We start from the raw sequence: 14,468 nt of genomic DNA on the forward strand, positions 1-14,468 counted from the left end.
ATACCTTTAAAGAAATGTACCCAGAATACAGCCCCTGGACACCATCCAAAGTAAACTTGTTTTCACAGCAGTCAGTGGCTGACATGCACTTTGGTTAGTGAGAGGGAAAACAAGACGTTCTGGGGAGCCCCTCCCAACATCCACAGCCTGGGACAGAGAGGAGGAGATCATAATCTGGTCTGCCACATGAAAAAAAACAAGCTCAGGAGTGAGAACAGCATTGAATGAGAGGGAAAGGGCAAAGGTAGGAGGGAGGAGGAGAGGTAGACCAATAAGACATAGGAGTAGAATCGGGCCATTTGGCCCATCAAGTCTGCTCCACCGTTCCATCATGGCTGACTTATTTTCCCCTTCAACTTCATTCTCCTGTCTTCTCCCCGCAATCTTTGACAACTTTACTAATCACGGACCTATCAATCTCTGCTTCAAATATACTCAACAGCTTGGCCTCCACAGTTTTTGAGGCAACAAATTCCACCGATTCACCACCCTCTGGCTAAAGAGATTCCTCCTCATCTCTGTTCTAAAGGGACGTCCTTGCATACTGAGGCTGTGCTCTCTGCTCCTAGACTCCCCCACAATAGGAAACATCCTCTCCACATCCACTCTATATAGGCCTTTCAACATTCGATAGGTTTCAATGAGATTCCCCCCTTCCCTTATTCTTCTATCAAACGTTCCTTATACACGATCCTGTTCAATCCCAGGATCGTTCTTATAAACCTCCACTGGAGCCTCTCTAACGTATCGTTTCTTAGATAAGGGGCCCAAAACTGTTCACAATACTTCAAGTGCGGTCTGACTAATGCCCTATAAAGCTTCAGCATTAATTACATCCTGTTTTGTGGCCTAGTTTGCATACGATATGAAGATAGGTAATGTTGAGGAAGTAGAGAGGCTGCAGAAGGACTTGGACAGATTAGGAGAATGGATAAAGATGGAATACAGTGTTGGGAAGAGTACTGTCATGCACTTTGGTAGAAGAAATAAAAGGGTAGACTATTTTCTAAATGGAGAGAAAATTCAAAAATCTGAGGTGCAAACAGACTTGGGAGTCCTTGTGCAGGTCAACTTGCAGATTGAGTCATTGGTGAGGAAGGCAAATGTGAGGTTAGCATTCATTTCACGAGGACTAGAATATAAAAGCAAGGGTGTAATGCTGGGGCTTTACAAGGCGTTGTTGAGGCCTCACTCAGATAAGGGGCCCAAAACTGATCACAATCATCTGAGAAAGGGTGTGCTGATACTGCAGAGTTCAGGAGGTTCACGAAAATGACTCCAGGATTGAAAGGGTTAATGTATGAGAAGTGTTTGATTTCTCTGGGCCGGATACTCACTGGAATTCAGAAGAACAAGGGGTGATCTCATTGAAACCTATCAAATGTTGAAAGGTCTCGACTGATGTGGAGTGGATGTTTCCAATAGTGGGGAAAGAGTCTAGGACCAGAGGACACAGCCTCAGACCAGAAGGATGTCCACTTGGAACAAAGATGAGGAAGAATTTCTTTACCCAGGGGGTAGTGGATCTGTGGAATTTGTTGCCACAGGTGGAGGCCAGGCCATTGGGTATATTTAAGATGGAGGTTGATAGATTCTTGATTAGTCAGGGATACATGGAGAGGGCAGGAGAATGGGGTGGAGAGGGTAATGGATCAGCCATGGTGGAGCAGACTCGATGGGCCAAGTGGCCTAAATCTGTTCCTATATTTTATGGTCTATTATACTCTAGTCCTCTGGAAATGAATGCTAACATTGCTTGTGAATTGCTTACCACTGACTCAACCGGCAAATTAACTTCAGAATTATATCCCGGGGTGGGGTGGGCATGGAGGAGAAGACAAGACTCTACTGACTGAAGTTTCCAAAGTGATAAGGTTGTGCGGTGAAGAGCTGACCTGGGTCTAGTGGTCAAGCTCTTTAACCTTGACCCCCAACCAGTTGCTTTGACCAGTTTCTCTCCCAGTCACTTCCAGTAGTGTCTAATCCTGGATCAGGTGACAACTTGTCGTTCTGGTGAGACACGGGATGGCCGGTGGTGGGATTCTTGCACTATCTATCAGTGCACACAGACACCGAGCTGCGCTCCCCACACACAGCCAGCCAGGGACACAGCTCAGCTTCCTCTGCTCTCTCTGGTGGACCGTGACAGAGCAGAAACCAGAGTGATACAGTGCAGACGAAGGGTCTCAGCTCGAAACGTTGTTCATTTATTCCCATCCATAGATGCCGTCCGACCTGCTGAGCACGCTCTGTATTGCTCTGGATTTCTAGCGTCTGCAGTAGCTCGTGTCTATGGAACAGCGCCGCACAGAAACAAGCCCTTCAGCCCATCTACCCTATGCTGAACTGGTATTTTGCCAAGTCCCAGCAACCCGTGTCTGGACCATAGCCCTCCATACCCCTCCCATTCACGTGCTTATCCAAACTACTCTTAAATGTTGCAGTTGAACCCACATCCACAACTTCCACTGACAGCTCGTTCCACACTCTCACCACCCTCTGGGTGAAGTTGTTCACCCTCATGTTTCCCTTAAACATTTCACCCTAACCCATGACCTCTAGTTGACATCTCACCCAACCTGAGGGGGAAACGTCTGCATTCACCCTATCTAAATCCCTCATAAACTCACTATCTCTTCAATTTTCCCCTCATTCTCCACTGTATTCAACCCTTCCCTATAACTCAGCCCCTCAAGATCCAACAACATTCTTGTAAATTTCTTCTGCACTCTTTCAATGATTTTGACACCTTTCCTGTAGGTAGGTGCCCAGAACTGCACACCATACTCCAAATTAGGTTTCATCAATGTTATATACAATTTCAATATAACATCCCAATTGCTAACGTCCCACCAGAAACTACCTACAGATTTGGTGTGTCTTGGTCATGTGGTCAGAGTCCAGCGAGTGGTAGAATTCATAGGCGGTGTGTCCGAGCAGCAAGTCCGGGCGGTGACCACAGAGCTCGGTGATTCTGTAGAGAGAGAATCAGAATCAGGCTGGGCGCTACCTCATCAGCAGTCATTCCTCCCCCCCCCCCAACCTCGTCAGCCGTCGTTCTCTCCCCCGTCAGTGATCACCCTCTAGTCCGTCAATGATCGCTGCTGCCTCCAACCCCAAACTCCAGCCCACCTCAACTACCTGCCGCTACAACACTTAATGCCAAGCTTGCCCATTCCAATCCCCTCGTCAGCTGGACTCCCGCCAATTCCCACTCAGTTTTCACTTATTTGCCACACACTCTCAGTAGATACTTTATTAGGTACATCTGCTCACTAACGCAAGCATCTAATCAGCCCATCACATGGCAGCAGTCAACACATAAAAGCATGCAGACACGGTCAAGAGGTTCAGCTCAAACATCAGAATGGGGAAGAAATGTGATCTAAGTGACTTGGACTGTGGAATGATTGTTGGGGGAGGTGTGGATGAAGTAAGAAGCTGGGAGGCGACAGGTGGAAAAGGTAACGGGCTGGAGAAGAAGGAATTAGAAAGTAGGGGAAAGTGGACCATGGGAGAAAGGGAAGGAAGAGGTGATCCAGGGGAAGAGATGGCAGCTGAGAAGACAGGGGCGAGAAAAGAACCAGAATGTGGAATGAAAGAGAGAAAGTGAAGGGGTGGAAAATTATCGTAGGTTAGAGGAATTGGTGTTCATGTCATCAGGTTAGATGCCACACAAATGGAATATGAGGTATTTTACCCCTCTCCCACCCACCCACCTTCCCTCTCACCTGGCATCAGCTATCACCTGCCAGCTGTTCTCTCCCTCCAGCTAACTTATTCTGGCTTCTTCCCCTTTCCTTTCCAGTCCTGAAGGGTCGACCTGAAAAGTACACTGTTCACTCCTCTCCATAGATGCTGCCTGACCTCTGAGCTCCTTCAGTATTCTGTGTGTTGCTCTGGATTTCCAGCATCTACAGAATCTCCTGTGTCTAGCTTCCCTTTCACCCCTTCTCTTCTCCTCACCTGGCTATCACCTCCCTCTAGTGCCTCTCTTCCTTCCCTTTCACCCATAGTTCACCCTCCTCTCCTCTATCAAATTCCTCCTCCTTCAATCCTTTATCTCTTCCACCTATCACCTCCCACCCTACCCACCTATCACCCGCCAGCCTGAACTCCTCCCCTCACCTCAGACTTTATCTTGGCTCTTCCTTTCCAGTCCTGATGAAGTGTCTTAGCCCAAAATGTCAACTATTTATTCCCTTCCATAGATGCTTCCTACCTTGCTGAGTTCCTCCAGTATTTTGAGAGTGTTGCAAATACACTGTGTGGCCACTTTATTAGAGACACCTGCTCATGAATGCAAATATCTAATCAGCCAATCGTGTGACAGCAACTCAATGCATAAAAGCATGTAGACGTGGTCAAGAAGTTCAGCTGTTGTTCAGACCAAATGTCAGAATGGGGAATAAATGACTGTGGAATGATTGCTGGTGCCAGATGGGGTGGTTTGAGTATCTCAGAAATTGCTGATCTCCTGCTGAGATCTTTATGCAGAACCAGAGAGTGGTGCCAAGTACAAAAAAGCATCCAGTGAGTGGTAGTTCTGTGTGGGTGAAAACACTCTGTTAATGAGAGAGGTCAGAGGAGAATGGACAGATTAGTTCAAGCGGACAGGAAGGTGACAGTAACTCAAATAACCATACGTTACAGCAGTGGTGTGCAGAAGAGCATCTCTGAATGCACAACACGTCAAACTTTGGAATGGATGGAGTACAGCAGCAGAAGACCACACTGGGATCCACACAAGAGGCTACTGAGGGCAGCTGCTTCCTTGTCTTTGGTTTGTTTTTCTTTTGAAACTGAAACTTTGTGGAGTGGTGCCACACACAGTCTATGTTGTAACAACGCCAAGGATAATATCTACAAGACAACGTGTGCTGGAACAGCCCCCAGTACCGGCTCAATAACCCGGGCCCCTGCAGCGAGGCACGGATTACCCAGTGTGAAATGCACTGGAAAGGTCACGTTGCTCTCCTGACCAGATCCCCAGAACACACTGAGAGCTGGCTCACGGACAGAGCAGAGATCCGAGGATGTTCTCTTTGAGAAATGCGGATGTTCCCACCAACTCCCAGGTCTTCACAACCCAAGGGGAAGGAGCAGGAGCGACATTCCCTTCCAGAGGTCATATCCTGGGGGGCAGACACAAACCCGTGGAAGGCACACTGCCCACCATCTGTTCGCACACATCCCATTTTTGACGGAGTCTGCAGTTCCCACAGTCCGCATGAACGCTAGCTCGTTATTTTTTTTGCTCTTTTTGCACTGCTTTTTAATTTTTTACATACATTTCTTATTGTAATGTTAGATTTTTAAAATTATTATGTATTGCAATGTACTGCTACGACGACGACCTTCATGACATATGCCGGTGAAATGGAGTAAGTTAATTAGTGATTGTAAATTGTCCTGTGATTAGGCTAGGGTTAATTCAGGGGATTGCTGGGCGTCGTGGCTCGAAGAGCGGGAAGGGCCTACTCCGTGCTTTATCTCCATACGTAATTATTAAACCTGATTTCTGATTCTGAATCCTGATGCCTGCAAGTGTGAGAATCCGGTGCTGGGGACTGGCCTGCCAAGGACACGCAGGTGTGTCTGTGCTGTTGCTTTGCTGGGCATTGTGGCCAGGGGAGCGTGTCGCTACTACAGCACCAGCGACCTGGGTTCAATTCTCGCCACTGCCCGTAAGGAGTTTGTACGTTCTCCCCGTGACTGCGTGGATTTCCACCCGCAGCCCAGAGGCGTGGGGACAAGTCCGGGTTAGTAAGTTGTCGCCGGAAGCACGGTGACACCTGTGGGCTGCCCCCAGCACATCCTCAGGAGTGCTTGCTGTTAATGCAAACAACACACCTCACTGATTCAGCAGTCCCAGACCCCCAAAGACTGCTTGAAAACACACTCTAGCATCATAGTACCAAGTGCTCTTCAAAAGTGCGCAGCCATAAAAAACAGCAAACCCACTGTTGCTCTATTTTCAGCCTGACGCTGGCAGCCTGCCAGTGTACAAAACATTCCGATGTACAAAAACAGCAGCGGTCAGGAATTTAACCTCTCAGGCTCATTCCCTGCTTTTCTTCATGTATCCTAGACACGTTCAGCTGAAGGAAAACCGATACGATCACTGCAGCCCCTTTCCTACCCCCTCAGCCTCTGTGACCACACCCAACCCCTCCCAGGGCTTCATACAGAGGCTTGCTTTCATCTCTGGGAGTGGTATCTTGGGGGCTTCAAATCATTAAAAAAAAATACTTCCTTGTCATTTGGGGACCCAAACAATCCTTCCAGGTGAGGCAACACTTCACCTGCGAATCTGCTGGGGTTGTCTACTATGTCCGGTGCTCCTGATGTGGCCTCCTCTACATTGGTAAGGCCCGTCATAAATCAGATCGAGCGCCTCCGCACCATCTGAAAAAGGCAGAATTTCCCGGAGGCCAAACATTTTAATTCAAATTCCAATTCCCATTCCAATATTGGAGTCCATGGGCTCCTCTTGTGCCAAGATGAGGCCACACTCAAGGTGGAGGATATATATTCCGCCTGGGTAGCCTCCAACCCGATGGCATGAATATTGACTTCGTCCCAGCTGAAAAAAAAAAGTCCTTCCATCTTCTTCTAATCCCCACTCTGGCCTCTTCTCATCTCTCCCTGCCCTTTCTCCTCTGGTCCACTCACCTCTCCTATCAGATTCCTTCTAGCTATCCTCGTTCCTCTCCTCCGACCTTTTTATTCTGGCATCTTCCCCCTTCCTTTGTCAGTCTAGCAGCAGGATCTCGGCATGAAACGTCAACTGTTTATTCATCTCCATAGATTCTGCCTGACCTGCTGAGCACTCCCCCCCCCCCCCCCCCCCCCCCCAGCTCTTCCGTGTTGCTTCCTTGTCATTAGTTCATTCCTGTTTGTGGGATCGTGTTCACCAACAGACCACCACATAGCCTGTAGCACGACGGGGAGGATCTGCATTGGAGATAAAGCTTTTGGAATTTCTCATCTTTCCACCATTCATTTTGAGGAGGTGGTTTTGGCCCATCGGCCAATACTAGCTCAGAGAGAAATCCCATTCTCACTCACAATTTCATTATCACCAGCATGTGATGTGAAATTTGTTAACTTAGCAGCAGCAGTTCAATGCATATATTGAACAGATTTTAAAAAACGCGCAAAAACAGAAATACAGTATATTTAGAAAAAAGTGAGGTAGTGTCCAAAGATTCAATGTCCATTTACGAATCGGATGGCAGAGGGGAAGAAGCTGTTCCTGAATCGCTGAGTGGGTGCCTTCAGGCTTCTGTACCTCCTACCTGATGGTAACAGTGAGGAAAGGGCATGCCCTGGGTGGAGGCCCTTAAAAAAGGACGCTGCCTTTCTGAGACACCATTCCTTGAAGATGTCCTGAGTACTTTGCAGACTAGTGCCCAAGATGGAGCTGACTAGATTTACAACCTTCTGCAGCTTCTTTTGGTCCTGTGCAGTAGCCCCTCCATACCAGACAGTGATGCAGCCTGTCAGAATGCTCTCCACGGTACAACTATAGAAGTTTGTGAGTGTATCTGTTGACATGCCAAATCTCTTCAAACTCCTAATGAAGTATAGCCACTGTCTTGCCTTCTTTATAACTGCATCGATATGTTGGGACCAGGTTAGATCCGCAGAGATCTTGACATCCAGGAACTTGAAGCTGCTCACTTCTGATCCCTCTATGAGGATTGGTATGTGTTCCTTCGTCTTACCCTTCCTTAAGTCCACAATCAGCTCTTTCGTCTTACTGACGTTGAGTGCCAGGTTGTTGCTGTGGCACCACTCCACTAGTTGGCATATCTCACTCCTGTACGCCCTCTCGTCACCACCTGAGATTCTACCAACAATGGTTGTATCGTCCACAAATTTATAGACGGTACTTGAGCTATGCCTAGTCACACAGTCATGGGTATAGAGAGAGTAGAGCAGTGGACTAAGCACACATCCCTGAGGTACGCCAGTGTTGGTCGTCAGCGGTTCCAGTAAACCATTGCCTCAGTGTTCCTACCAACTTCCTCCAGATTCCACCACTTACAGTAGTCAGTCCAGACATCCCAAAAAAGCTGTGGCTTTGATGGGATGTGGGAAGAAACTGTAACCCCAGGTGCAGGGGGAACCCACGTGGCATTTATACCCGGGGACGTCTGCTCGTGCAGACGGCAGACAAAGAAAGGTCAAGATTGGAGCGGGGTCACTGCAGCTGTGAAACCTCACCACTGTTAGCCAGAGGCAAAGCAACCGGCATTCACTTCCTAAATAACCCATTCACCGGGACAGCACTCTCACTCCCACTGCCTACACCACAAAAATCAGCTCAGCGAGTGGTGAGAGTCTCTCAAGCCTCACCCTGCCTGCCTACCGTGCATCGCAGTAGGTGAACTTCATGTCCATGCCGTGCCGGCTCAGGAAGGACTTGCTGTCCAGCAGAACCTCAACGCTGGTGGGGTCAGGGACGGGCTCACAGATCATCAGCAGGTAGGCCATCGGAGACTCCTGGGCGGCCTGGCCTGAAGGAGATTTGGGCTCCACCTCGCACCGTTGTACGTGTCCCGTGCAGTGCAGCACCTAGGCAGAGAAAGCGTGGTCAGAATCACGGCACTCAGTGGGTCAGAGAGCGTGGGGGTGAAGGGTAAATGGGGGCAAACACCAACCTGTCGGGCTGATTGGGCGGGGGGTGAGATCGATAAGCCTGGGGTTACAGAGGCACCAGTGAGGGTTGTGGCAGCGGGTAGATGGAGGCACTGGATGAGGCGGGAATGATGACTGACCGGGGGGGGGGAGATAGAGAACTGCTATGAGGTGCTGGGAACCGCTGCCCTGCCTGACTCCACTTCTCTCGGTAGTCGCCACCCCGAAATTGCTGCTCAGACACACTGCCAATGAACTCTACCATTCTGGCCACGTGAGATTGAAAGTTTGCAGAGAAAATTTACAAAGGCCGTTGTCAGGTCTTGAGGAGCTGGGTTATAGGGAAAGGCTGAATAGGCTAGTACGTTATTCCCTGGAGTCTAGGAGAATGAGGGAAGATCTGACAGACGTATACAAAGTTATGAGGAGTTTAGATCGGGTGAATGCAGAGACGTTCCCCTCAAGTTGTGGGACTAGGGGTCACAGGTGTAAGGTGAAAGGTGAAAGGTGAAATGTTTAAGGGGAACCTGAGGGGAAACTTCTTCACTTAGAGGGTGGTGAGTGTGGGGTGAGCTGCCAGCGCTAGTGGTGCATGCAAGTTTGGATGAGAGAGTTATGGAGGGCTACGGTCTACGTGTAGGTCAATGGGACCAGGCAGAATAACAGTTCAGCACCACTCGATGAGTCTTAGGGCTTGTATGATGCTATGAAGGGGATCAGTTCATTCAACCCCTGGGACCCTCCATTCACTGGGCATCTCCACCCAGGATGAGAGAACAGAAAGCCGGTCACTTGTATCCCATTGTGGGGTTGGTGTTCCATGAACCGTGTCTATATCCTGGACCACCTACAACTGCTCTGTCGTTAATTGCCAAGAAGCTCCCAAGACCTTGTCCCGAACCTGCCACTTCACCCAGGAAGGAGAAAGACAACAGGGTCCAAGGAACATCACTGTAAGAAGATAAGAACTAGGAGCAGGAGTCGGCCATCTGATCTGGCTGTGGACTCAGCGCTGACTACCTGTCTTTTCCCCGACAGCCATAATTTCCCTGCTACATATAAAAAAAATCTGTTTTAAATGGATTTAATGAGGTAGCCTCTACTGCTTCCCTGGGCAGTGAATTCCGCAGATTCACTGCTCTGGGAAAAGCAGTTTCTCCTCATCTCCTCCTCGACTGCGGGAGCGACTTCACCAGGGAGCAGGAAGTTCAAGGTCAGCTATCCCTGCACAAGTCAGTGTTGAGAGCTGGGAAGGCAGCTTGTGCCAAGATGAGGCCACCCTCAGGATAGGGGAGCAGAACCTCATATTCTACCTGATGGCACGAATATCAAATTCTCTTTCCGGTAAAAAGAAATTCCTTCTTCCTCTTCTATTCCCCACTCTAGCCACTCCTCACCTGCCTATCACCCCTCCCTGGTTCCCCTCCTCCTATGGAACACTCTCCTCTCCTATCAGATTCCTTACTCTCCTGTCCTTTATCTTTCCCACCCACCCAGCTTTACCTATCACCTATTATCTTGACCTCCTTCTCCTCTCCCCACCTCTTTATTCTGGTATCTTTCCCCTTCCTTTCCAGTCCTGATGAAGGGTCTCAGCCCAGTTTATTCACTTCCATAGATGCTGCCTGACCTGCTGAGTCCCATGGCAGCTACGGCTGGTTTAGTGGCGCTGCTTGGTGCAACCACAAGATTCAGACTGCACGGGCGTGTTACTCACTCTCCACGTTGCCGATTTGATGGCGACGGTCCGTTTCCCGTTCACCAGCGTAGATTTCATCCTCATGAAGAAGTCCCTCTGGGCCTGGGCCTCCTGCTTCGCCGTGAGGCCTTGCATTGACGAATCCACAGGAAGGAACAAATCAGCGAGTTAGGTGATAAATCGGTGAAACAGTTTATTAAACAATAGATGGGGGTTGGACAGCTGATTTTGTCAATGAGTCAATTAGTCCGCTTTGATTAAACTGACTAACTTAATCACTCCCCCAGTATCACCACCTTGATATCCTGAGACCTCCATGTTACACTAGTATTAATACTCCCCTCCGAGATTAGTACTCAAAGGCCCTTCAATACTCCAGCGCACGAGCTCCCCATCGACATTACAGTTCCCACCATCACAACTCTGGGTGGCAATACTGAGGTCCTCCATTGTTCTGGGCCGACCACAGACGTTGCCTCCCAGCTGTCTAAGTGACACTGCCGGGGCTGTTGCCCATGCCGCAGCCTCCCCCTCTCCGTAGGGCTGATGAATCTGAAAGAACAGCTGACACCGATACAGTACGTCAACAGCGGCATCGCAGGAGCTGCCAGTGAGTCTTAGGGACTCCAGCTCTGGATTTTCCCCTCGGGGTTTACTGCCAAAGCCCGCCCCACGAGTGGGTAGTGGAGGTGTGGAGATCAGAGTTTTCCTTCTCATAGATGAACTGCTGACCACGGCTGACAGACAAGCCCCATCTGCACAAAGCAACTGGTTTTAAGGCACCAATAACCCACTTTTACTCCTTCCCCTGTCAGTAGAAACGGTTTCCACCGGGCTTAGTAGCTAAGCCACACGTGAAGGCCAGGAGCTGGACTTGGTTGTCAGAGGCTATTTGAGACGCACGGCATTGGCATTTGATAGGTAGTGGGAGCTACCTCCTCCTGACTATAACCTTAAAGGAACCATGGCATATTTCCACCCTGATTACAGTGATCAGCCCCTAAATATTCACATGCGTGGCTGATCCCCCCCACATTCCCAACGGACAACACACTCCATGAAGTCTTCTCCCCGGTTCAGGAGCAGAGCACCTCAACCCTTGACAGAACCATTAAGGAAGTAATCAGGTGCGCATCAAAACACACAGTGAAATGCGTCATTTGCATCAACCACCATCACAGTCCGAGGATGTGCTGGGGGCAGCCCGCAAGTGTCAGCCCCAGCATAGCGTGCCCATAACTAACCTGTATGTCTTAGGGATGTGGGAGGAAGCCGGAGGAAACCCACGTGGTCACAGGGAAAACGTACAAACTCCTCACAGGCAGCAGTGGGATTTGAACTCAGTTCGTTGGTGTTGCAACAGCATTACGCTAACTGCTGCGCTGCCTAACTACAAACTGCCACCCCACCACCAATTTTGCTCAAAGATTTGACGTACATTTACTATTACACACAGTATACAACCCTGGGATCCATCTTCCACACTCAGCCACCGAACAAAGAAAACCATCAAACCCCTCCCCCACGTACAAATCATTGCCAACAGCAACAAAGATATCCACCAGTGAAAAAGACATGATATAAAACACAAAGTCAAAAGAGTCCAGGCATATTCCGTTCAGCTCAGATTTCGTTATCTGCAGGCCGCCTTGATTCAAAATCACCCAAAATAGCAACAGAGAATAAAAGGATCTCCCCTGCAGAACCACGTTGTGCATTTTGTTCTCTACATCGTTCTGGTACCCTACTCCCCTCTGAACCCTCTACTCCCCCCCATGCACCCTCCCCGCGTCAATGGAGGGACCCTCACCTTGGCGTGTCATCAGTAGGTCCTTCACTTCCTCCTCATCGCACGGGTGGATGAACTCAAAGATGCTGTGGCCGATCAGAGCAAGCTGTGGGAGTACAGGGTGGGAAACCGTAAGTCTCAAACTGCTTAACCAATAAAAGACATCCAGCTCTCGTACAGACCAAAACTGGGTAACAGACAAGTTCTGTATTTATGGACATCCATTTGATTTTGTCTGGAACAGGAGCCCCAACAGTTTTTACGCCGTGGGCCAATACTGATAACTGAGGGGCCCGTGGAGCTCAGGTTGGGAACCCCTGTTTAGAAGTTGAAAAAATGGTCTATGGAATTCAGTGCTGCAGACGGCTGTGGAAGCCAAGTGTTATGTACCCCTAGGGATCATATTTTACCATATTAGACTCTGTAAATATGACCCAATTATGGGGTGCGTAACAAAAGTCATTCGGTATATTTAAAGTGGAGGTTGACTGGTTCTTGATTAGTGAGGGCATCAAAGGAGAAAGGCAGGAGAATGGGGTTGAGGGGGATAATAAATCAGCCGTGATGGAACGACAGAGCAGGATCAATGGGCTGAATAGTTTGAAGTTCAAAGTTTATTTATTATCAAAGTATGTATACTTTATCCAACCTTGAGATTCGTCTCTTTACAACCAGCCATAAAACAAGAAACCCAAACAAACCCATAAAAAATTACAAACACCCAGAGAGTGAGAGAGAGAAAAAAACCGAATTGTGCAAACAATAAAAGCAAGCAACTAGCATTCAGCATGGAAGTGAGCTGTCAGAAACAGCGTAACGGGCAGTAGGTCTGATGGCGCCAGAATGTGTGGCAACATTTGCACGTCCATTGTTGATGCAACGGACATACTCCACCGTATGCTTCGATTATACATGTGATAAACAAACAAATCTGAATCTAAATTACATAACTTGGGCCCCTGCCACACATTAACCCTTTGATCACCTTGGGTCAGCCCGAGATATCTGTTCACGTTCTCCGACAGGTACACGATGTCGCCTTCTTCCGTCAGCACCATGAAGAAGCCATCGAGGGCTCGGAGGCAAAAGGCATTCAAGTGCACGGCCAAACCACTCTCCGCTGGCACTGTATGACAGAGTGACAGACCGTCAGCGACAGAAGGGAGGAGACTGGCTCAGCTGCCTTCCAAACCAGCCGGCCAAGGCTGGTTACCATCACCCACACAGCACTGTATACAGGTGGAAGGTACTCCTCCACTGAGAAGCTGAACCGATTCAGAAGCACCGAGGGGCTGCATACAGAGGGAGAAGTCCCTGCTTGGGGCTGGTGAGCCATTGTGAGAAACTCAGCCAGGGTACACCGATCGCATTGAAGGCACAATCCAACAGATTGTGTTGGATGTGCGAGGGAATTTTCGGGGGGAGGGGGAAGGGGTCCAAGGTTAACAAACAGCCAAGGCAAGTTGGCAGAGAAGGAAAAGATTCAAAAAAAAGGGGAGGAGGGCACACGGAGGGGAGGGGGGCAAAAATGTGCCCCCACTGTTTGACAAGCAGGGCATCTTAAGACAAAGGGGGTGGGGGTCTGTACTTGGAACTGGTCCCCCCTCTGTATTCCCATTTCATGGCACAATGCTGAACAGAGAGAGAGGAAGACACACACACACTGGGGGGGGGGGGGGGGGAGAGACAGACACACACACACACGGGGGAGAGAGACACACACACGGGGGGAGAGAGGCACACACACGGGGGGGAGAGAGACACACACACGGGGGGGGGGAGAGAGACACACACACGGGGGGGAGAGAGACACACACACGGGGGGGGAGAGACAGACACACACACACACGGGGGAGAGAGAGAGACACACACACGGGGTGGAGAGAGAGAGACACACACACGGGGGGGAGAGAGAGACACACACACACACGGGGGGGGAGAGAGACACACACACACGGGGTGGAGAGAGAGAGACACACACACACACGGGGTGGAGAGAGAGGCACACACACACGGGGGGAGAGAGAGAGACACACACACACGGGGGGAGAGAGGCACACACACACACGGGGGGGAGAGACACACACACACACGGGGGGGAGAGACACACACAACACACGGGGGGGGGGAGAGAGACCCACACACACACGGGGGGGGAGAGAGAGACACACACACACACGGGGGGGGGAGAGAGACACACACACACACGGGGGGGAGAGAGACACACACACACACACGGGGGGGGAGAGACACACACACACACACGGGGGGGAGAGACACACACACACGGGGGGGGGGAGAGACACACACACACACGGGGGGGAGAGACACACA

At 49.8% G+C, this 14,468-nt stretch overlaps 1 protein-coding gene across 5 annotated transcripts in view; it reads right to left on the reverse strand.

The window, feature by feature from the left end:
- The window catches only part of LOC140737336 (hypoxia-inducible factor 1-alpha-like), a 44,276-nt gene extending 30,535 nt beyond the window's left edge, over positions 1–13,741 (reverse strand). For 4 of the 5 annotated variants that reach the window (XR_012101110.1, XR_012101108.1, XR_012101109.1 and 1 more), the window contains exons 1-5: positions 13,122–13,738; positions 12,156–12,241; positions 10,364–10,473; positions 8,378–8,583; positions 2,868–2,974 (exon numbers count right to left, since the gene is read on the reverse strand). Coding sequence is in view for 2 of the 5 variants with exons in the window: in XM_073063776.1 (XP_072919877.1) it covers positions 2,868–2,974; positions 8,378–8,583; positions 10,364–10,473; positions 12,156–12,241; positions 13,122–13,192 (580 nt within the window). In the remaining 3 variants the exon portion in view is untranslated. Of the gene's footprint in view, positions 1–2,867; positions 2,975–8,377; positions 8,584–10,363; positions 10,474–12,155; positions 12,242–13,121 lie in introns of all 5 variants that reach the window. The other variant, XM_073063777.1, reaches the window with a different exon arrangement.
- Between the last annotated feature and the right edge of the window lie 727 nt (positions 13,742–14,468).

Source organism: Hemitrygon akajei, chromosome 12 (assembly GCF_048418815.1).
Source record: "Hemitrygon akajei chromosome 12, sHemAka1.3, whole genome shotgun sequence".
Taxonomy (NCBI): Eukaryota; Metazoa; Chordata; class Chondrichthyes; order Myliobatiformes; family Dasyatidae; genus Hemitrygon; species Hemitrygon akajei.